General features: G+C 39.0%; 1 protein-coding gene across 3 annotated transcripts in view; it reads left to right on the top strand.

Moving 5' to 3' along the window:
* The first annotated feature begins 1051 nt into the window (after nt 1-1051).
* VSTM2A (V-set and transmembrane domain containing 2A) overlaps nt 1052-23441 on the top strand; it is a 30318-nt gene continuing 7928 nt past the window's right edge. For 2 of the 3 annotated variants that reach the window (XM_032797463.2, XM_032797464.2), the window contains exons 1-4: nt 1052-1571; nt 3533-3699; nt 4776-4826; nt 11563-11899. In XM_032797463.2, coding sequence (XP_032653354.1) covers nt 1493-1571; nt 3533-3699; nt 4776-4826; nt 11563-11899 — 634 coding nt within the window. In that variant the 5' untranslated portion in view covers nt 1052-1492. The remainder of the gene's footprint in view (nt 1572-3532; nt 3700-4775; nt 4827-11562; nt 11900-23441) is intronic. The other variant, XM_032797462.2, reaches the window with a different exon arrangement.

Consider the following 23441-nt stretch of genomic DNA (forward strand, 5'->3'; position numbering starts at 1 on the left):
TGACAGACCTGCCCAACATTTCACTCAATGGGAAAACAGTTTGTCCATATGGATAAAATGCAATTTTATGGCTACATTTCTTTTCTAAATGGCTCTAAATGTTTATTTTTTGAGCTTATATCTATGAATGATATAAACGATCTGACAGTCTGACTACTTGTCATATACCTACTTCGTGTCCTGATTTTTTCATAGTCTTTGATATCCATGCAAAGGAATTTATTGTTTCCTTATTGCCAGGGATACTTTCTGGATGGCCCTTTCCTACAGGCAGCTGGATATTTTGGACAGAGAGGTCTTTTTAAGACTCTTTGATCACCTATTATGGTCAGGGGTTGCCTTTTGACTGCAATATGGTATCATAGTCTTATGAATCCCAGTCGATACAAGGAATGTGCAATGAATAGAGTCTGGAAGGAAAAAAATCTTTATGTAGTTAAAAATCTCTCTATAGTAGAGAGAGAGAGAGATATAAATTTTACTATGGCACATCAATAGAATATCAAAGTATCAAAGACTTTTTTTTCTGGGCAAATCACACATACGTATGTATAAGTGAGTATAGGTATTTCCCCATGTATATCCTAATATCATATATAAATACATGTATCCTATGAGCAACTGATTATTTTTAAATCCAGTTAATCTATTTTGGGGGGAGGGAAAAGCTGATCAACAACATTTTGAATGAAAAAGATTAGGTGACCATCATTATTTGGGACAATGAACAAGAAGTTCAACAGTATACTCATAATATTAACTAATATTAAACTGTTTTCCCCTAAGCTACATTAGAGAGAGAAAGAGACCCAACAAAAACAAACCACTGCATTGCCCTCTTAGTCTCTGACCTATGTGAGATGCCAGACTGGAGATTGTATCAGTACAATAAAGGCTCCTAGGTTGCACAGTTAAAAGCAAAAGTCGACTTTCCTCCAGCATGTTACCCAGCCCAAGTAACAGCAGGTGGAGAGGTATAGAGAACCCAGAAGGCGTGAAGGGTTAAAGGCATCATCGCAGCCATTAGAGGGAAAAGTTGAATCAATGCAAGCACAGTAGACTCATCTCCCTTCCTCCCCTCCCCTCTCCCCAATTCCCCACTTCCTAAGCCGGATCAGCGTTTAGGGAGGGCAGTCATCATCACGCAATCCTGAGCAGCTGGAGTTGACGTTGGACTGAGCTGCCAGGTAGCTGAAAAAAGGCAGAGAAGGCAGCTGATACCCACTTTTCAACGTTTCTTTCTATTTTTTTTAAAGTCTGGATCTGGACTTCAAGCATCACAGCACCCGAACCAGCTCATCTGAACCCTCAGTGTATTGCAATACCCTCTCTTCCCAAAGAAAAAATTCCACTGAGTAGCAGAATGCTCGCAGTGTCGCAGCCAAGGCGACAGCGCAGAGCCTTTCAGTAAATTTGTGTGTGTGTGTGATTCCTTTCTTTGAGGGCACCTTTGGTTTTTGTTACCCTGATGTGATTTTTGCTTCGCTTTGGAATGATGGGGATCTTTCTGGCTTATGTTGGATGCATTTTCTTTTCCGTGTTATATATTCAACAAGGACTTTCTACCCAAGGTAAGATCGCTCTTTGTCAAATGTGTGTGCATGTGTGTACTCCTTAAAATCCGAAGCAGGGCTTCCAAAAAGATGCATAGGAGAATATAGATGTCAAGCCTTAGAAATTACAAACAGCAAAAGAGGGGAGAAGTTTACCTCAGTGAGAATTAAACCGACTGCTTATACTAGATTGCAGGGAGGAAAGATCAGAAATACCCTGGACGGACGAAAATGCTGCGTTTCTATTTGTAATGAATGCACACATACGCGTGTTTGGGTTGTATATATGTATGTTTACCGCGAATATCCACCCATGCATACATAATTATTGCATGCACACATAATATAAGATGGCTAAATCGTGTGCCTTCATTAAATATTGCAACCTGTATAGGATCTGGCTCCTTTTCCACTTTTTTTCCGTGATCCTCAGTCTCAGACCTTTGTTTCCCTTTAGAGACTATGCATAGATCTCAAAAACAGATCGACTTCTTTGAAGACCCCACTAAAAAGGGCGTCTTGCATCCCAAGCAGCCCCAGCTCTGCAGAATCCAGTTGTTTGGGACTTTGAGGGCTGCAGTGATCATTTCAGCACCATGAACAGAGCGTCTCAGGCTGCCCGCTGAACGCTGCATCCTTTCTGCAAACACAACTCCTGACTTGACATTTTTTTTAACACTGACCAGGGGAAAAAACTTCTTTCAATCAGTGAGCATGCAGAATGAAAAGTCACTTTGCCCGTTAACTAGCTGAATAGCTAGTGTTGACTAAAAATAATGTCGCGGATTGTGTGTGGAGGGAGGGAGGAGGCACTGTAAAATAAAAGAAATAGCAGCTTTTTTATGTCTCTGTCTCATAATACAAGTCTTTAGAAAGCAAAAGGTGGTTCGGTATATTCCCAAATCACCTTACAAATTAACTTAAAATAACTAGCTTGGACGCATTACGGAGAAAGGGGAACTCTGCAAACATTCCCTCCTAAGCTTTGTCAGGCTATAACAACACACAGATGGGAATGGGTAACTGGCTGTTGAATTCTTTGAGCAATGGGTCTGTTCCTATCCGGTGTTTCTTAGATTTGAACCAGAAGGTTTATTTCTTTTTCTTTCACTGGCCAGGATGGGGTCTACAAGATTTATCAAGTTTGCTCCATTTTTACATGAGCTACACATGAGCCTAAGGAAAATATAGGGAGGCTGGGTGGTGACTTTTAAGAAACATTGATGTATTGCACTCGTGTGCATTTGTAGGAATTTTGCTCAACTGTAGAATGGTGTGGTAAGATGGGAGTAGTCATATTTAAAGAGTAGGGATGTTTGTTCGTTTTGGAAAGTGAGTCTGCTAGGATGAAGAATGATAAGAAACACTGTTTATTCGTTTCACTGTGAGAGCATAAATTATCATAAAAGAAATACGTGACTCAGTTAATGTGTTTGAAACGTGCATTTTGATGAGTGATCATAACGCACCTCTTAGCACATTACACATTCTAAATATCTATTTCAGTTAACCATGTAGAGTTTAATCATTCACAGGGTATGCACTCACCTAGGAAATTCAATACATGAGCGGTGCTGATTTTCCAAATTGCCTTTCACTGAAATCCCTTAATGTGGTTCGTGAAATACTGCATTCCACCGAAGGATATTTGGATCTAATTATATGTAACTTTCTTAACCCAGGCGAGCGATCAGAGGGGGTACTTAGCTTTCCCATTAGCGGGACTTGAGTACAAGAGCGGGAGTTGTGCGGATTGGCAAAAATATATCAAGGTGTGAGACAAAGCGTGGGGAGAGTGGGGGCAAAAGAAGGAAAGAGAGATTGGGAAAGGGAGTGAGAAAAGATGAGGAGCAGAGAAATGACAGCAATATATAGAAGGAGAACAAGAAATAAAAAGATGAAAATGGGGACGGGGGAGTGGGAAGAGGAGAGAAGAAGGAGCGGGAGATCCCAATAAGCTGTTTGCGTTTGTTTTGCAGCAAAATTCACCGAGTTCCCCCGAAATGTCACAGCCACTGAAGGGCAGAACGTGGAGATGTCGTGCGCTTTCCAGAGCGGCTCCGCCTCGGTGTACCTCGAGATCCAGTGGTGGTTTCTGCGAGCAGCCGAGGAGCAGGAGGCTGGAGACGAGGTGACGGGCACTCAGGTACCGATGGGCTCCCTCCTCCCGCCCCCTCCAAGCGGTCAATCCACCCAGGCACGCCAAAAAGGGAGGGAGGAGAGGGTAGTGGATTTCACCGAAGGCTTAATGCTACCCATGAACTATAGCACGGCAGGCTGCAGGGAGAAATGCTCACCGCAGAGGATGGGATCTTCGGTGCCTGCCACTCCCCTAGCTCTGCTTCACATCTTAGGAAAACGACATGGATTTCTCAAGTCAGGATTTGTTTGAAGAGAGAATCAATGTTAATAGAGTTGCTGCTTGCAGGAGTGTATTTCCCAAGTGTCAAGTTATTACAACAATCCCTTATTGGCCATTGGGGTACTGGAATCTGTAAATCTAATTCGGGAGGCATGGGGAGGGGAAGGAAGCTGTTATTGGGAATGCACACCTTCCAAACAAAAATACACCCTTGTAGCCTTCAAAGTCTAGTGTCGAGGACTCTTTTCTGTACAGAACCTCGGTTTTCCCCCCTTGCCTTGTTTCTGAAAGATAGTTACACAGAAAAGATTTAATAGCCTTCTAACAGGAATCAGTTTAGGATTTCAGGACAACCACACAAGCATCCACTGGGCTCAGTCCTTACTTATGTAAAGAAAGGGGAGAGGGAACTCTCCCTTTGCCTTGAACATTTTCCCTGAGATAGGATTGGAGGAAAAAAATCATTTTCTCTAATATTTTAATCCTCCTATGCCGTCCACAGGACTTTTATACTGGGGATTCGTCCTGAAGCCTGATCTTAATAGGGTGGAGAGTGACAGTTTAGTCTTACAAGAAGACACTACGCATCTGTTCTCGTTTTAAATACAGTGTTTTCAGTGTGCCACAATCCTATAATGCTGGCTGCCGCAATAGCACTTGGATAGAACTGAAGCTAAATTCAGTCTGTTCAACTCTCCCAATGAGGTTCTGCCTATAGGTGGCACACTTAGCATGCAAGTGGTCTCGGGGAAAGGCTGGCTGATATAATCTGCTGCGCTTTAATGGTTATTTTGCACAAGGGCCAGTAGCCCAGCACTGCACGGCAACAGCTCCTCACAAATGTTATCGTTTCCCAATAGGTGGAGCTCTTACCAGAGAGAGACTTGGACAATGACGGAACAAAGATAAGCGTAAGTATTTGAAAAAAAAAAATAGAGAGCATTCCTACGTAGTTAATTACTTTACGTTTGTCATTAACATGCACCCAAAAGTCTGTGGGCAACCAACTAATCACAGTCATAGAGCTTACTTTAGTTTCTCTGTTCCTCCCACCCCCTCTGAGGCTGGTTACAGGACGAGAGACAGACTCAGAAAGAGATGCTTTCCTAGCACTATACACATTATCACAGAAACAATATAGCCCCAATGGGTTCATTAAACTGCATTGGTACAGATTTCCTCAACAAAAGCAAAATCAAGTGCCAGGGCATGCTTGCCCCAAATATTCCTCATCCTGCAAGGAAAGGTGGATCAGTTTCCTCCTGAGCACTGCTCTCCTTTTCACCTCACCCCAGACCTACTTCCAAAACCCTGCAGAAGGCTCTCCATGGGGCTGGGATCTGCCAGGGGGGAAGGAGGTGGGGAACCGACCATGCTGAAGGTTGGCAGTGGTTTGGGCACAGTTTGGCTAGTGGTGAAGGCTGGAGGTCCCTGTACCAGGACCATGCAAATCGCTCCCCTCCTCCCAGAATTCCTTTCCTGGGACTGTACTAGCTCTGTTTTGGAGTTTCCTCTTGGTGGCAAGATCCCTCTCCCTCTTCTCCTTTTATGATGGTGCTGGGGAAACCCTCTTACCACAGTTCCATTGGAGCCATGGTGACAGGACAAGAAGGAGTGATGCAGGGCTGACAGAAGTACATGGATTTCATTTGACTGGCCCTGGGCATCTGGTGACCCATTTAATTGATGGGTGCACCCTCTGGCTTATTCAGCAGGAGAAAAGCCCACTATGCCCTCTTCCACTCTGAAAATGAGGCAACTCCTCAAGGTTATTCTCACCTGACAGAGAGTCCCACTCCCAATTAGCCCCTCCTGAAATGGCATTTCTCTTCAGCTGAATATGTAGCTATTTAAATGGGTGATCTTAGAATTTAGTTAAAGCTGGCAGAGAACAGACATTGATGCTGCTGAGAGGGTATCTGACCTGATAAGAGCCAGGATGCAGTTCTTCCTATGACAATACCTCTATTGAGTTTATTGGGTATGCTCTCTATGTCAGGCTTCAGGATTAGATTCCACAGTATTGAAATTAACTATCTTCCATTTGGAGATTAAAGTTTTCACACAATTATGGGTCAGACAGTGCTGGATCTGGTAGCAGGGCACAGGACCTCCCTTCCAGTGCCCCAGAGATTTAAGGAAATGGGACCATTGTTCATTCTTAACAAATACTGCAGTGTACACATCACACATGATCTCCAGAGGGATTTTGTCTCTCAGACGGAATCCATTTTGAACTCTCACTGGGGCAGTGCAGCCCGACACAGGGACAGTCTGGCCCTAAATCAGCAACAACCACATTAATCAGCAATATATGATAATCATGTATGTTAAAGCCTTCACTCCCTTCTTCTCAGATGCGTACAAGTAATTAGCCAACTAATTAATCTTAGGTTGAAAGGCAGTTGGCCATAGTTGAAGTGACATTTTAATGTATATACATCATATTAAACACTGTACACATTTTGACCACAGCCTTCTCACTCATATTTCCTATGTTGCTTGTTACTTTACCCTGTAAACCCTTCATGGAATGGACCGCATGTTCTGATGAGGATTGATGGATCCCTGATTCAGGCATTTGTGCACTATTGCAGTAGAAATACAACCATTACCAATAAACTCACTAATTACTCAGAACATACTCATTCAAAACTCCCACCAGCGTCCATATGAATGTTGACTGAATACAAACTACAGGATTTGGCTCATCTTTGTTACGGTTCAGGCCTTTCATATTAAAAATATACGTTATGTGTGTAAATATTTAATGGCAGGCCATTCTATTATACAGCCCAATATTTTTATAGGCTTGTGTAATAGATATTTTATATTTGTAATAAAAAAATGGCTGCATTACAGTGGCATTCTAAATATACTTGCTGTAAAAGGAGCCTTTCTTGGATGCATGAATAGAATTCCTATTAGCATTAACGGAATGTATCCATACCAAATGGAGAATAAACCATTAACTGTGTTTGGTAAATCTTTAATCAAGAGATGGTAACATGTAGGGGTTGCGTTTTTAACAATGCTGAAACTCACCATTTCCGGTGATCAATATCCTAACAGATAAAGCACAATATGGGACATGAGCAGGTGTCTGCTACAGACTACTAATTCACACTAGGTAACAGGATGACCATCTCCTTATGCACCTAGTAATAATGCATAGGGAGAAAAAATTGATCATGTAGGACTTAAATTTCAGTGACATGATACTGGCAGCATGAGAAATCCAGCATAAGGCATCATTGGAATTTTTAAACATTATAGATGACAATGTCCTAACTCAGCCAATATGGGGACATTATATATTAGACCTTTACCTAACAGATAAGGAGGAACTGATCGCAAAACTAAAAGTTAATGATAACTTAAGTACACGTGATCATGACTTGATGACATTTAAAAAGTACAAGAAGAATTAAGTTCAGACCAGCAAAATATATATATTGCTTTAATAGAGCCAGTTTCACAAAACTGAAAAACATTCATGAACCAAATCAGCTGGGAGAAATAATTTAATCAGAAAAATGTGATAATTGGGAATCATTTAAGAACACTTAACTAGATGCCTTAGAAGTCACAATCACACAACTGAAGAAGAATGCACTGCTTCAAAAAAAACAAAACCAAAACCTATCTGGTTTAATGGGAAATGAAGACAACTATAAAAATAAAACAAAATATAACAAATGGAAGAAAGAGGAGGTTGACAGTGAAGAATATAAATCAGAAGTTAGGAATTGAAGAAATTTGGTAAAGCCAAAGGACATGAGATGAAATCTATGGCCAGCATAGTTAAAAACAATAAGAATTTTTTTTCAATTTATTAGGAATAAAAAGAATCCTGGTAATGGTACTGTTCCATTACTGGATGGAAATGCTAGAATTATTAATAATGATACAATTGTTCAATAAATATTTCTCTTCTGTATTTGGGGTAAAACCAGATGATTCAGTCTCATTATATGGTGATGACAACACTTTTTCCATGCCACTAGTATCTCTGGAGCATATTTAACAGAAGCTACTAAGTTAGACATTTTAAAATCAGCAGATCCAGATAACTTGCATCCAAGAATTTTAAAAAAGAGCTGACTGAGGAGCTCAGTGGTCTGTTAATGTTGATTTTCAATAAGTCTTGTAGCACCAAGAAAGTTCCAGAAGACTAGAAGAAAGCTGATATTGAGCCAATTTTTAGAAAGGGTAAACAGGATGACCTGGGTAATTATAGGCCTGTCATCCTGACATTGATCACTGGAAAGCTAATGGAGTGGCTGTTAAGTGTTTTGATTAATGAAGAACTAAAGGAGGGTAAAGTAATTAATCCAAATTGACATGAATTTATGGAAAATAGAACCTGTCTAACTGGATATTTTGAGGGGGGGGGTGAGATTACAAGTTCGGTTGACAAAGGTAATAGTGTTGATATAAAATACATGAAGTTCTGTAAGGTGTTTGACTTGGTACCACAAAACATTTGATAAAAAATCCTAGAATATAAAATTAACATGGCACGCATTAAATGTATTAAAAACTAGCTAACTGATAGTTTTCAAAAAGGAACTGTAATGATATAACGTCTTTATCAGTGACCTAGAAGAAAACATAACTTCATCATTTATAAAGTTTGCAGGTGACACAAAAACTGGGGGAATGATAAATAATGAAGAGAACAGGTCTCTTTTTCAGAATGATCTAGATCATGTGTTAAACTGGGCACAAGCAAACAGTATGCATTGTAATATGGTTAAAAGTAAACATATGCAACTGGGAACACAGAATGTAGGCCATGTATAAGGATGGGGAACTCTATCCTGGGAAGCAGTGACTTTGAAAAAGACATAGTGGTTGTGGTGGATAATCAGTTGAACATGAGCTGCCAGTGTGACACAGTGACCAAAAGAGCTAGTGTGATCCTGGGATACATACGCAGGGGAATCTTGAGTAGCAATTGAGAGGTTATTTTCCCTCTATATTTGGCACTGCTGCAACTGGTGCTGGAATACTTTGTCCAGTTCTGGTGCCCATAATTCAAAAAGGATGTTGATGAGTTGGAGAGGGTTCAGAGAAAAACTAACAAGACTAATTAAGGCATTAGAAAACATGCCTTATAGTGATAGACTCAAGGAGCTCAATCTGTCTAGTTTAACAAAGAGAGGGTTAAAGGGTGACTTGATTACAGTCTATACAGGGGTGCCAGAACAATTTTTATAGTGGGGATACTGAGAACCATTGAACCAAATGGTAAACGCTGTATGTAATGGAAACCACTTCAACCCAGGCAGTGCTGCAGCACCCCCAGCATCCCTAGTTCCAGCACCTATGAGTCTATAAGTACGTGTATGGGGAACACATATTTAATAATGGGCTCTGCAGTCTAGCAGTGAAAGGCATAACACAATTCAATAGCCAGAAGTTGAAATTAAGACACATTCAAAACTGGAATAAGGTGTAAATATTTACTGGTGAGATTAATTAACCATTAGAACATATTACTATGGGTCATGGTGGATTTTCCATGGCAATTTTAAAATCAAGATTGGGTGTTCTCTAAAAGATATGCTATAGGAATTATTTTGGAGACGTTCTATTGCTTGTGTTATACATGAGGTCAGACTAGGTGATCACAGTGGTCCCTTCTGGGCTCAGAATCTATGAATATGTCATTTGGAAGTAGAACACTGTATAATGAAGCATGCTTTCTTTGCATTCTAAAATTTAGAAATGGCTAAAGAGAAAACAAATTCTGCACTCAGTTACATCTCTGCAACACCATTGACTTTGTTGATGTTGCGTGGAGATTCATGACTGCAGAATTTGGCCCACAGAGACAATTTACATCCTGACTGCTCATTCAATTTCTTTTTTCTTGTTTTTGATAATATAATATCTATATTGCTCTAGTTATTATTGATTAAGGTTAACTATCCAGCACTGTCTGTGGATTTAATGTTGCTTACATTATGCTTGAAACATTTAATCTATACTGTGAGTACAGATTGCCATATAAAATAATTCATATGCGGAACTGGGAACAATAACATTGTATGCTTAAAAGTCTATCACATTTCTTTCCGCAGTCATGTACCCACAACTATTGCCCTACAAATAACACAACACGCAGGATAAGGGCTTTGCCAAAATGGTGACTATGATATGCCAAATTGTCAGGAACATTATGTTGAATAATCATAAACACCATATACCTGGTTGCAGTGTAATGCTTTTCCCTTTTCTAAGATCTATCACATCTTTATTATCCAAATGTTTCTCTTCTGCATACTGTCTTCAATCTTCTGTATTTACATGAAACGAAGCTACATTTGCATCTGAACTTATATAATGGATATAGGCGGCAGAATTAAGGGCACTCCCTAAAACTCAGTTTTCAATGGTGATGAACCCTCAAACTGGCTTTCTGTCAGGGTAATCTGGTATCACAGATATACAGTAATATACAATTAAATATAAATGATAAAGGAAAGAAGTGTACAGAAAAAAATCTGCTATTTTTGCTAGTGTTTCTTAGTACCTTTCACTTATAAGTAAATTGCAATGTCTTGTTATGTCTTCAAAAATAAATAATTTGTGCTTTTAAATTAATTATACAAGGCAAAAAATGTGTTAGGCTGCTTTAGGATTAGGATACATTGCATGTCTTGGTATTAGCTGATGCCTCCCAACATAACAGAGTATGAGCTATTTTCTATTCTCAAATCAGAGAAATGTCACAATATTTTAATAAGCACATGCTTCTATAAGTAAGAGGGGAAAAAACTGGCTACATGTCATCAGATGCCTCCTCATTACTGTTAGCAAATGCCTTGCACAAGCCTGAAGGAGACATTTAATGTCAAGTGATAATTTTAAAAACAATGAAGATTAAGATAATCTAATAAAGTGTTAAATAAATTTAAACATTGGCAAACATCCTCAATAAGATTGTTAAGGCAGTGGTTCGAAATCTGAATGATTCAATAAAGTCATCTAATTGGAAAGGTTTAACCAAAGAAATGCACTGACATTAGCTTCATGCAAGGAAGCTCATTAAGAATGCTCATGATCTGAAAGAATGGAAGAGCATGGGAGACTGGGTTGTTTGTCTGAGGCCAATTAACATTTCAGAGAAAACCATCTAAGCAGATTTGGAATTAAGTCACCAGTTGTCCCTATGCCTACAGAAAGCAAAATTCATCTTTGGTGTAACTTCACTGAAATAAGCAAAATTACATCGCATTGGTTTGGCCTATGGTCCTTTAGGGTATGTTATAGGGCAGTTAGACACTTGCAGCTGGCCTTTGGCAGTTGATTTGGGGTCACAGGGCTTGGAGTTTGGGGCTGATTAATTGAAGTGTAGACTTCCAGGCTCAGGCTGCAACCTGAGCTCTGGGACCCTCCCACCTTGCAGGTCCTAGAGCCTGGGCTCCAGCCGGAGCGCAGAAGTCTGCACTGCAATTAAACAGGCCTGCAGTCTAAGCCCTGTAAGCCCAAATCAGCTGGCACAGACCAGTTCCTGGTGTCTAATTGCAGCATAGACATACCCTTAGGATAGCTGCATTCTGTATGTCAGTATATTCTTCATAGAGAAAATGTTAGAATGGTAATGTCTGATATTTTTTGTTCCTGGAAAACTTGCAGACAGTGAAAGTACAAGGGAATGACATCTCCCACAAGTTGCAGATTTCAAAAGTGAGGAAAAAGGATGAAGGCTTGTATGAGTGCAGGGTGACAGATGCCAACTATGGAGACCTTCAAGAATACAAGGCCCAGGCATTTCTCAAAGTCAATGCTAACAGCCACTCTCGGCGAATGCAGGCCTTTGAAGCATCCCCAATGTGGTTGCAAGATATGAAACCTCGCAAGAACATCTCAGCAGCTGTTCCCAGTAGCATCCATAACTCTTCCAATCAGCGAATGCGCTCCACTGCCAGCCCTGAAGCAGCAGCTAAAATCCCAAAACAGAGTCCACAATCAGGTATGATAAGCATTTTGAGCATTTCAATGTCTTGCTAACCAGTGTGCAACATGAGGTTAACTCGAACTGGATCACTGTGATAGGGAAAGGTTGGTGCCCAGTATATACATATATATGCTAAGCATAATAATTGAAACTAAATATGATGGGAAACATTTTAAATATGTGTAAGAGGCTTAGGAGTCAATATCTCATTGCAAGTCAATGGGACTTAGGCTTCGAAACCCAGATCCTCAAAGATATTTAACACCTAATTTCCATTGAAATCAGTGGGTGTTAGGTGCCTACAGACATTTGAGGATTTGGGCCCTAGTGTCTATCTCATTTCTGAAAATGGGACTTAGACTCCTAAGTCACATAAATGCTGTTGAAAATGTTGCACTGTGTATGTTTTAGGAATGGTTGCACAGAGAATACACATTTGCCATTAGCCAGTCAGACTGAAGACACTAACATGGCAATGCCTCATTATCTGTCACACAGAAATTAACTTCTGTTTTATTTGGAAGCTATGAATAACCTACACTGAAGTGAGTGTTTGCCAACTAATATACAATAGTGAATGCTACAATTATACATACAGTTTGACCCTTCGCTGTTACATGATAGTAACGGTGAGAGTGAGGGAATGAAGAAATAGAACACACAAATGATCGAAACAAGCTCTTTGAAAATACAAAATGACCAAAAAAAAGTAAAAATGAAAAGTCAGCTGTGCAAGTTAAAGCTTCTGATACTATCTCGCATGTTAAAGCTTCTGATACTTTCTTACATGATCTTCTCTTAAACCAACTAGGGAAATATAGCCTAGACAAACCTACTATACATGGATGTACTACTGGTTGGAAAAAACATACTTTGATAACTACTCTCTATGGTTCACAGTCGAGCTGGAAGGACATATTGAGTGGAGTCCTGCAGGGATCTGTTCTGGGTCTGGTTCTATTCAATATCCTAATAAATGATTTTGATAATGGCATAGAAAGTAAAGTTTGCAAATAAGCCAAGACTGGAGGGGTTGCAAGTGCTTTGGATGACAGAACTAGAATTCAAAAATGACCTGGACAAACTAAAAAAATTGTCTGAAATTAATAGGATGAAATTTAATAAGGCCAAATGCAATGTATGACACTTAGGAAGGAATAATTAATTGCACAAACACAAAAGGGGAAATGACTGCCTAGGAAGAAGTACTGCAGAAAAGGATCTGGGGGTTATAGTAGATCACAAACTAAATTTGAGTCTATGTAATTCTAAAAAAAGAAAACTGTTCATAATTCTGGGATATATCAGTGGGAGTATTGTAATTATGCCTATATATTTAGCCCTGATAAAGCCTGAGATGGAGTACTGTGTCCAGTTCTGGGCACCACACTTTGGGAAAGATGTGGAAAATTTGGAGAAAGTCCAGGGAAGAGTTAGAAAAGTGATTAAAAGTCTAGAAAATATGACTCATGAAGAAAGATGAAAAATAGGGTTTCTTTAGTCTGGAAAAAAGAGAAGACTGAGGGGATATAACAGTTTTTAAGTATGTAAAAGATTGTTAAAAATAGGACGGTGATAAATTGTTCTTTTTTAACCACTGAGGACAGAACAAGAAGTAATGGGCTTAAATTGCAGCAAAGGGGATATAGAATAGACATTAGGAAAATTTCCTAGCTGTAGGAGTAGTTAACATTGGAATAAATTACGTAGGGAGTTCGTGGAATCTCCATCATTGGAGGTTTAAGAACAAGTTAGACAAACACCTGGTAGAGATGGTTCTTAGTAATATTTACTCCTGCCTCTTTGCAAGGTACTGGACTAGATGAACTACTGAGGTCCCTTCCAGTCCTACATTCCTATTATTATCTGGGTTACTTCTAATTTACTGAAAGAGAATGAAGTTGAGCAAGGTTCTTAAGCCTGTGCCTAACTTTAAGCATGTAAATAGAGCTGCTCAAAGTTTTTCCAGTTGAATGTTTCGCCATCAGAAAATGTCATTTCATTGAAACTGAAACTTCCTACGGAAATATGTTGATTTCCAAAGAAATTCCCTTTTGAGAAATAAATTGGGAAAAATAACTATTTTGATAAGTCAATACATTCCACTGACATTTTTGGAACAGAATGTTTTGATTTTTTATGTCAAAATAAAGTTTTGTTTAGAAATTTCTTTATATATATAGAAATTATTGAAACATTGCATTTCAATGTTTACATATATATATAAATGTAAACATTGAAATGCAATGTTTCAATTTTATTGAAACAAAGTGTTTTGATTGACATGATTACATGAAATTTACAGGAAAAATGTATCAGGAATTGTAGATATCCTTTGTTTTCATTCATATTCAGAACAAAACTAATCACAGAATTTCCTGCAGATCAGAACTTGAAATCCTCAAACAGCTCTATTTGTGAGTAATTCCACTTAAGTCAATAGGACTAGTTAGAAGCTTAAAGGTAGACACATATTTAAGCACCGTGGCCAGAGTGTGGATGCAGCGGGTAATCCATTAAAGTATTCTGGTAGCATTACTGGTATATAAGATTCACTAATTCAATAATTTATCCAACATTTTGCCCTGTAAGGGCTGTGTCATGCCAGTGATCTGGATGCAAACCTCTCATTGATTGTTACGGGCATTCCAAAATCAAAACAACATTCAATCATAGCTTTGAGAGGGCAAGTAGTATGCTTATCCTCGTGCTTCAACATTTTCTCAAAATGATATTTATTGTAGACCAAGTACAGACAGTCCTAATAATAAAGTATTAGTAATTTAATCTTATATTCATGTGTGGTTTCTGATGGAGCAAAGTTTCATGCTCCATTCACAAAGTCAAATTCACCTACTGAGGAAAATTGACTTTCACCAGTACTGATTTTGACTCCATATATTTTGTGTTAATTTCTCCTAATAAACAGTCAAGTGCCATACTGTAACTGATAGTTGAGTCTGCAGCAAAAGTTTCTCTTTTGAAGCTCAAGATCGATTTTCCTCATATTGAGAAGACTGGGGCCTTAACTTCTACTTTCAGTCTGATTTCGTGATATTTTAGACCCACTTTGAATTCACTTTACAGAGGTGTAAATGCCTAAACAAGGTACCAGGCAGTGGAGTATTTGGCCCTACATGTCTAGTGATTCCAACTGAGGAAGAGGAGGCATCCAATTCTGGGACATCAGAATGGCAGAACAGAGATAATAGTCATAGGCAGGCACATTGTGGATGATCTTTCTTCCTAATGTAATCAATCAACATGTGTCTGCCCTCGTTTTCTTATGTGGTTCAAAAGAAAATTAATCTCTTTTCCCATATTGCTATGTAGGGCTTAAATACAGAAACTGGCAAGAGACAGACATTTTCATGTTTCGTTCAATTTTATGCAGTGAAGGAACCTATCCTAGAGAATGGAAACACTGTTAAAAATTAAAATAAAACTGCATAATTCAAATATTTGTGATTATATTTCATACAACGGGGTAGCCTTGGATACCTTTACCTTTGTTGAGTAGTATCTTGACATCAATGGGATTGCTTGCAGAATAAGGTTTTACTCAGTGTGGGTAACGGTGTCAGAATTTAGTCCAATAATAGAGTAGGGGGTTGTATTACCTTATGATCAACACTTAATTCTCATTGCATTGATAAACACATTGCAAAGAAGTCTGGGTCTGTTGAACCTTTTCACTGCTCATGTTCACCCAATGTTCTTTTGCCAGTTTTCAGTTGGCAATAGAGATCTAAAAAGTAGCACTAGAGAATAATTTCTCAACCCAAGGGCAATTGTTACCATAAAAAAAAGCATTTGCCAGCTATTACCATTTTAAAGTATCTGAGGTTACCATATTTTCCACCTATACTCAGGAGAAAGAATATTTGTGGTAACTGTGAGTGAACTATATAGCAATGGTTGGTAAATGGCTTATTCTGTATGTATGGTTTATGGGCTTTTATATATCTCTGTGGCTCTTGTATATCTGTTATTTACCTCACAGAATGTTGTGAATCTTAATTAAAGTCCACACAGCACTGTGAAATATACACTCACAAAATATTATAGTTAACAGATACAGAATAGACAGAGAGAGTGTGCACCAGAAAGAACAAAAACATGCATTCAAAAAACAAAAAAAAACACACTGAAATAGTATTAAGGTTTATTTTAAAATAAAACAAACAGGGAAGCAAAAGTCAGAGCTGTCATAGCTTGACCCTTTGATTTCATATGCCTGGGCTGCTGCAAATGAAGTCTGCCATCATGGCATAAGAGCAATCTGACTAATATGACAGCCTAATATGCATATATTCAGAAAAATGTCTTATGTAGGTGGAGTGATAGACATTTTTTCTGCATAATTCATAAGAGTGTATCATATTCCAAAGGTAAAATTACACATTTCATATATCACAAGGTCTTGTAACTATAGGAAATGGTGTAATTTGTTAGGGGCAAACTGTGAAATGAATTTGGTTCTATGCAAAGGGGAGCTAAATGAACTAGAGGGACTGGGCCAGATTTGTCTTTTCATTGCTATAAATCCAGAATAACTCCACAGATATCAGTAGAGTCAGTCTAGATTTACACCAGTATAGCTGTCCCACTGAAAATGTGCACATCCCAGATATTACTCCCATTCGAAAAATCTGGGACAACATTCAAAACCGTCACCTGCAGCTCTGTCTCTTCTTGAGTCTGGGCTGACAGATCACAGAAAGGCCATAGCTACAGATAAATCAATCATTTCAGGCCAAAATTCTGACTGCTTAAATTCAGACTTCTTAGATTCCTAGGAAACCTGTGTGCTTCTCAGGATTCACTAACTCAAACACAGAACTGGCTACATTTTAGTAACCCCCTCCCCATTTTAAAAAGAAGATATTTTTGATGGCTGGGGGTTCAGTATGTAACCTGGGAAGGAGCAAGCAGGGTCTTTGCATCTTGTAGCACAAACTGAATTCCCTGAATCAGGAAGACCCACAGCAAACTTCAGTACCAGGTAGGAGGACAAAGGGAGGAAATAACATTCTTGGAATCTGCTGATTCTGGTAAATTGATGTGCCCCTTCTCCCTCCCCCTGCCATTTGGGTCTGTGGAGTCTGTAGTTCTGAATCTACCAGCTTTGAATGCAAGACACACTTTTATGTCCAAATTGTAGTGTTATAGAATATTCACCAACTTTTTTTCTTTCTGTCTATATATTAGATCTCCTTATATAGCCAGCCTACAAAAAGCCTGCAGCCTTCACTGAGGTCACGGGCAAAATTCCCACGGATGTCACTGGGAACAAGATCAGACCCTTTGGGGCTGATTTTTGGAAGTGTTGAGCATCCACAATGCCAGCTGAAGTTAGCGTAGCTGTGGGTGCTCAGCGCTGCAGAAAATCAGGATCATACATATTTAGGGTTTAAAATAACAAATTGATTTTGTTTTCTTAAACCTTTTCTATATCTATTTAATAATTTCATCAGTGAGATAATGTGTAGGTAATAGGCTATATAATATCCATTACAATTAGATATTTTTACATAGTATAATCTTTATTTATGTATTTATTTTTACTTAAAAGGACTTGCATATTCACCTTTTCTGGAAAAAACCCAATTTTTTAGTTAATCTCAAATAACAGAATAAACTGTGAAATTATCAGTTGCTACTCAGTAAATGTGGACCTCAATCTGCAAAGTGCTAAATGCCTTCAGCTCCCATTGTCCTCACTTGTGATGCAAGGCGCAATAATGATATGAAAAAACAAGAATGAGCAACAAAGGAGAACAAACACCTCTCTCGATTAAGGAGTGACAAAAGACTCCAAACACTTCTACACACTCTATTCTGTGAAATAAAGTGTGGTCCAGGGAATGATATTTTTCTACTTTAATGGTATACCTTGATCACCTTCAGTGCTCATATAGATTGTGATGATCACAACACATCTTCCATTCTTCTCTTATCCTGGCCTTCCTTCCTCATGTGCAGCCATGCCTTTTCATAATAAAATCTTCCTATCTCTTTGGAGGTTGGCTGAGCAGTTGTTTCAGTTCCTGTGGGTACCACTCAGCGAAAGCTGCAGTCCATTGATTGTCAGTGAGCCTAGCTATATGCCTGATCCATTGAATTTTACTATACCTGCTTTAATTACTGTACACCATTCATTCTGATTAAAGCAAAGCAGAATGGTATACAGTAATTAAACAACTGATAGAAGTGTCTATAAATTGTATTATAATGCTATGTCTGGGGTGAGACTATTTTTGTTCCAAATTCTACCTTAAAGTAAATTTTGATTATGAGATTTTTGTTAGGCTGGGATTTTCAAAGGAGAGGAAAGGAGTTAAGTTTCTAACATTCTTAGGGTTCTTTGAAAAACCCAGTTTCATTTATTTTGTGTATATGCTTATTCCAGGCTTTGGGCACCCTGGAGGCAATCCTAGTCCCACTGAGGTCAATGATAAAACTCCCATTAACTTCAGTGGGTCCAGGAATTCATCTCCTCATGCTTATTAAAATAGAAAAATATATTAAAACAGTAGCAACTGCACCCTGCCTTCCATACCACCACAGTCAGTGAGAAATTATAGAACAACAATCTCACTATCCCTCACATTCCCAACAGGGATAACTGGTTTGAGACCTGAGAAGAATGTACACAACAACAACTGCATTTCTATGTATTTGCTGTTTTTCTAAATGTTCTAGTAATTACAGGGCTCAGTCCTGACAGGTGGTGAGCTCTGTGACCAGATCCCATTAAGCACATGTTTAACTTTAAGCACCTGTGTATTCCCACTGTAGTCAATGAGAGTATTCACATGCTTTAAAATTGAGCACATGCTTAAATACATTGCTGGATATGGGCCACCTTACAGAGTTGAGCCCTATAAGAGGATTACTTTTCTGAGGCAAGTGTGGAAAGTAATATCAGCCGTGTTGTTCTGGGTAGTTGCCTCCCCTAAACCCAGTTCAGTATGTTGGAGCCATAGTAGAGCTGAAAATGGCAATGTTCATTTTGAAATACCTTCCCATGCTCAGAAATTCATCTCAGACCTATATTTAGATCTGTCCTATATATGTACATACCACATTTAGTGATACATCAACCTAACTAGCTATAGATATTGTCATGTACGTTCTTAAGTGTATCACTTATTTTTTAATCATTTAAAAATTGCTTTAACCTCTATGGCTTACCTCACCTCCAGAGCCAAAAATGATACATTTCATGCGGGAGCCTCTGAGGAATCTTTGGCTGTATGTTCCCTCTACTAAAATAATTCAGTTCCACATGTCTGGTACAACTGCCAATTAACAACTGGGAAGAATACACATAGGCTATGCAGTTTGTTTGTCTGTTCATCCAAATTACTTCTCATCGCTGCTCAATCTGGTGTTTTGTACCAGGACATTGGAAATTGCAGTGCATGTCATAGGACACCCTTAGAATAACGGATGGTGTTTCCTTGCTTCAGAAACCATTCCCTGACAAATACACAGCAATATGGAAGGCATTTTTGCCTGGTTTTGGATATGAAACAGGAAACTTCTTTTCTTTGATGGAAAACCCCACTCCCTTCACAAAGGTTACAATGTAAGAAAAATGGGCCAAATTCTCTGCTGGTTTAAATGGATAAAAAACTTCTGAAGTCAGAGCTACATCTGCTTATAGAACAGAGACGTAATCCCCTATAAATGTATTTTAATGTTATACAGGAGCATAGGGTGAGTGGAGAGGCCTGGCTTTTACCAGTTCATATTAGGTGGGGAGGCATAACAAGCTGGCTGGGAACTGAAAGATGAGAAAGAAAAAAAAAAGAACATAGCTATTTGGAATTATTTTGGAGTTTATTTTTTTTTTCTCCTGGATGGAATCTTTCCTGGAAAATTCACTCTGAAAGCTTAACCCTGGTCTGCTCTAAAACACTGCACTCTTAGTAATTAGTCAGTCGCTGAGATTTTTCACTGGACTAAATCATTCATAAGGCACAGCAATGCTAACATCAGGTAACCTTCTCTGGGTGTGAGTAGTAGCTATAATAAAAATAATTAATCCTGGTCAGTTGTTTAGAAAGTTGGATGTTATTTGAAGAACATACGATGATCTCTCACCACACCATGCACAGGGTGTTGGGTTTTTTCCCCCTTTTCATTTTAACGTTTCATTCACAAAGTGCCTCTGACACACTTTGTTATTGCAATTTGCCACACACACAAACACACAGATCTCATTGAAGTTTGACCCCACCTACCGGCAAATGCTATTTGTCTGGAACAAAGCTTTCTAACATAATGAAAAGAGTTAAAACATAAAATTGAAAGATAATAGCCACAGCCTATATTGTAGATAATACTCATACAGGCTCCACATGCTCTGCAACAGTGACTAAAACACAGTTAGAAAACCATTTTGTTACTGCTGTTTCTTCTGCTGCTACTGTTGCTGTTACCTCAGCTGCTATTGTTGCTTCCACTCACAGTGTCCCTGGAGAAACTGTCCAGCAAACTAATGCCTGCAAAGAGCAGGGCCCGTTGACACAATGAAAAACAAAATACACTGCAGAACACTACAATAGATCTACTGTATTCCCCCTCCTCCAATTCCTCCTGTGCCACTGAACAAAATGTTAAAATAAAATTTTTGGAGCAAGGGAAAACAATTAAGAACTGAGGAAAAAGCAGTAGGTTGTCACTAAATCATTAATGGTCTGATTCTCAGCTGATGTAGGCCCATTGGCTTCTGCGGAGCAATTTTGATTTATACCAGGCCTTAAATATTATAGTACTGTACCTGCCTGAATTTTCATCTGCTGAAACAACTCACACATTTCTTTATTTCTTGAAACATATACAAAAATATCTGTGGGTGACCATGCTATGCACTAGGTGCCTACAACATAGAATATGGGCAAAGGACTGTCCACGGTTCTAACCACCCTAGCTTCCATCACCCTAGGGGAAAAAGTAAAAATTAGATTTAAAGGGAATAGTAGAGAAGTTCAGTGATTTAGAATTCATGGGAGGATGAAATTAACATTGAGAGAAACTCTAGGCCCAATTCTCTCATCACTCCATTTTGACACCAATATGACCTAATGGATTTTCATGGCGTTACTTCCAATTTACACCAATGCAAATGAGGGGACAATCAGGCCAACCACATCTAAAAGATAAGGCTGAAAATTGCCAGCTGGGGGCAAAAGGTGATATGTGGCTTGTATACCTAGCACAGACCTATTTCTCGATAATGAGCAATAATTCTTCAGTGTCTGTGACGCACACAAGCTTACTTTTGCAGATGTTCTTTTTATGGAATTGCTTCTGAATGCTTGTGAGATAGTATTAGGGCCAATCCTAGTAAGGATATTTTTTTTATTTTTTTTTGAGGCATGGATGAGTGGTATGTAGGAGGAGAAGACTGGTGCAATTAAGTTTTGAAATGTGACTCACATCTTGTGGATAATTTGAAGGTCTATTAACCAGCCAGAAGCTGTATTGTTATTTTGGGTTTGGGCTTAAGGTATAAGAAGGTGTGACAGCCATGCTTAGTTAAGCTAAAAGTTTGAGAAGCTGATCAGCCGTACAGCTCTCAACAATTAAAAACTTCAGTTCAATCAAATTTTAGGTCATTGGTAAGCAAGCAACATTAAAGCACTGGTTTATTCCTTTCTCTATCGTGCATTTTAAAAAATGTCTAAGATATTTTAAGACCACTGTTTTCAGTGTGGAAGCAGAGAAGAACATTGTTCAACGCACAAGGAATCAAATAAGAGTATTCACAGAACATGCTACCAATGTTTCCCAAATATTAGGAGTAACCTACCAATTTACTGTTAGGATTTTAGCTAGACTATCAGAGCTTGAAACCTGCCTTGCCTGTTCTTACCAAAACTGGATCTTGGGCTGTTCCTGAATCCAGTTTGAGTAACCAGCCACGACATTTCAGAGGCCACTATGCGAAGGCCCCTTATATCTCAACCCTTTCCCTGAGAAGTATTTACTCATGCAAGTAGACTGTTGAAGTCAATGGGAATAGACATATGAGTAAAGGATATTCAGTGTGAGGAAAACATTACACAATCAGGCCCTAAATTAGGGGAGGGAAGTACAAGCATGTCTACTCATGACTGAGAACTACTGATATACACAACCTCATACTCTGAAGGGTTAGTCTGAAGTGGGTCAAGAAAGCTGTAAGATCCAGACAAGAATAGAAGGATAAAATAAAGAGTGACAACAAACTAAATATATAGCTTGGATCGTCCATGTCGAAGTATAGTGGTGACTACTAGATTATACAAGAATTGAATAGATCCTTTGCTCAAAACTTGGAATGAGTTCAACCCAGTACCTTTTCTGAGCTCTGAAAACTTTGAGTTTCTTTTTTTTAAAATGCATCAACACTTAGGCCTTGTCTACACAAACATTTAGTTTATGGCAAGCTGGGGTGTGAATCTACCCGGTACTAGCCTGCTCCACACTTATGGTCTGTGTGGAGCTTGCTGCCGCACACTAACAGTTCTTTAGTGCACTTTTATCTATTCCCATTTCAAAGTAGGGCAGGTCAGACCATACTAAGGAATTAGTACATGGCAGCAGGGTCCACACAGACAATTAGCATGCAGCAGGCTTGTAAGGGGTAGAGTCACATTTCAGTTTGCAGCAAACTAAATGTTCATGTAGACAAGCTCAGCTTCACAATAGTTCCCAAGACAGCTAAAGTCTATAAGTATCTAGGAGAGAAAAATATTATTGTGGTTCGAGTACAGGGCTTAAGGACAGGACACTTGGTCTCTAATACTGACTTGACTGTTAATCCTTGCTCTTCCACAAACTCAGGCAAATCACTGGTAATCTCTCTGTGCCTCACTGTACCCATTTGTACAGTGGGGACACTACTACTTACATTTCTCACAGGATTGCTAGGGGTCTTTGATGTTTTTATTTGCTTTGAGATTCTCAAATGGAAGTCACTATAGAAATGCAAAGTAGTAGTATTCTCATGGGAAAAAAATCTGTCCCTGCTTGCATTTCAGCAAGTGAATATCAGTTTGTTCTTTTCTGTGCATATTTGTATTCTCTTTCTGTCTTTGTCCTTACAAGTCTTTTCAAATCCTCAAAATTTTGGCCTAGATTGTAATCCTAGGCACAGCTCTAAGCAAGATATGGCACCAATCCAGGAAGGCATCATGACTCAAACATAGTGCAGGCACAGTTCCCTCCTCTGCTTTCCCCTTTGCTTTGAAGGTTGGAGTATAGTAATTTGTTATTGTCCTCTACCAGCAGCAAACACCACCACCAGCTTTTACTGTTTTGCTGTGCCAGCCAGCAAGTTGTGGAGATACAGCCAGAGATCTACCCATTCACCTGCCCCACTATTTGGAAGAAGGAAAGATAAAGTGAGCACATAGCACCTCATTACACCTATAGGCCTGGACCAAGTCTAGGTAGCTTGCACAGAGGTTTAAGGGGACTTCTTATGGACTAGTCCCTGTCATACTCCAACCCTTATTGTCTTCTGATAATTTAACTAATGCTTTGGTTATTCTTTCTTCCA

This window comes from Chelonoidis abingdonii, chromosome 2 (genome assembly GCF_003597395.2).
Source record: "Chelonoidis abingdonii isolate Lonesome George chromosome 2, CheloAbing_2.0, whole genome shotgun sequence".
In the NCBI taxonomy this organism is placed as follows: domain Eukaryota; kingdom Metazoa; phylum Chordata; order Testudines; family Testudinidae; genus Chelonoidis; species Chelonoidis abingdonii.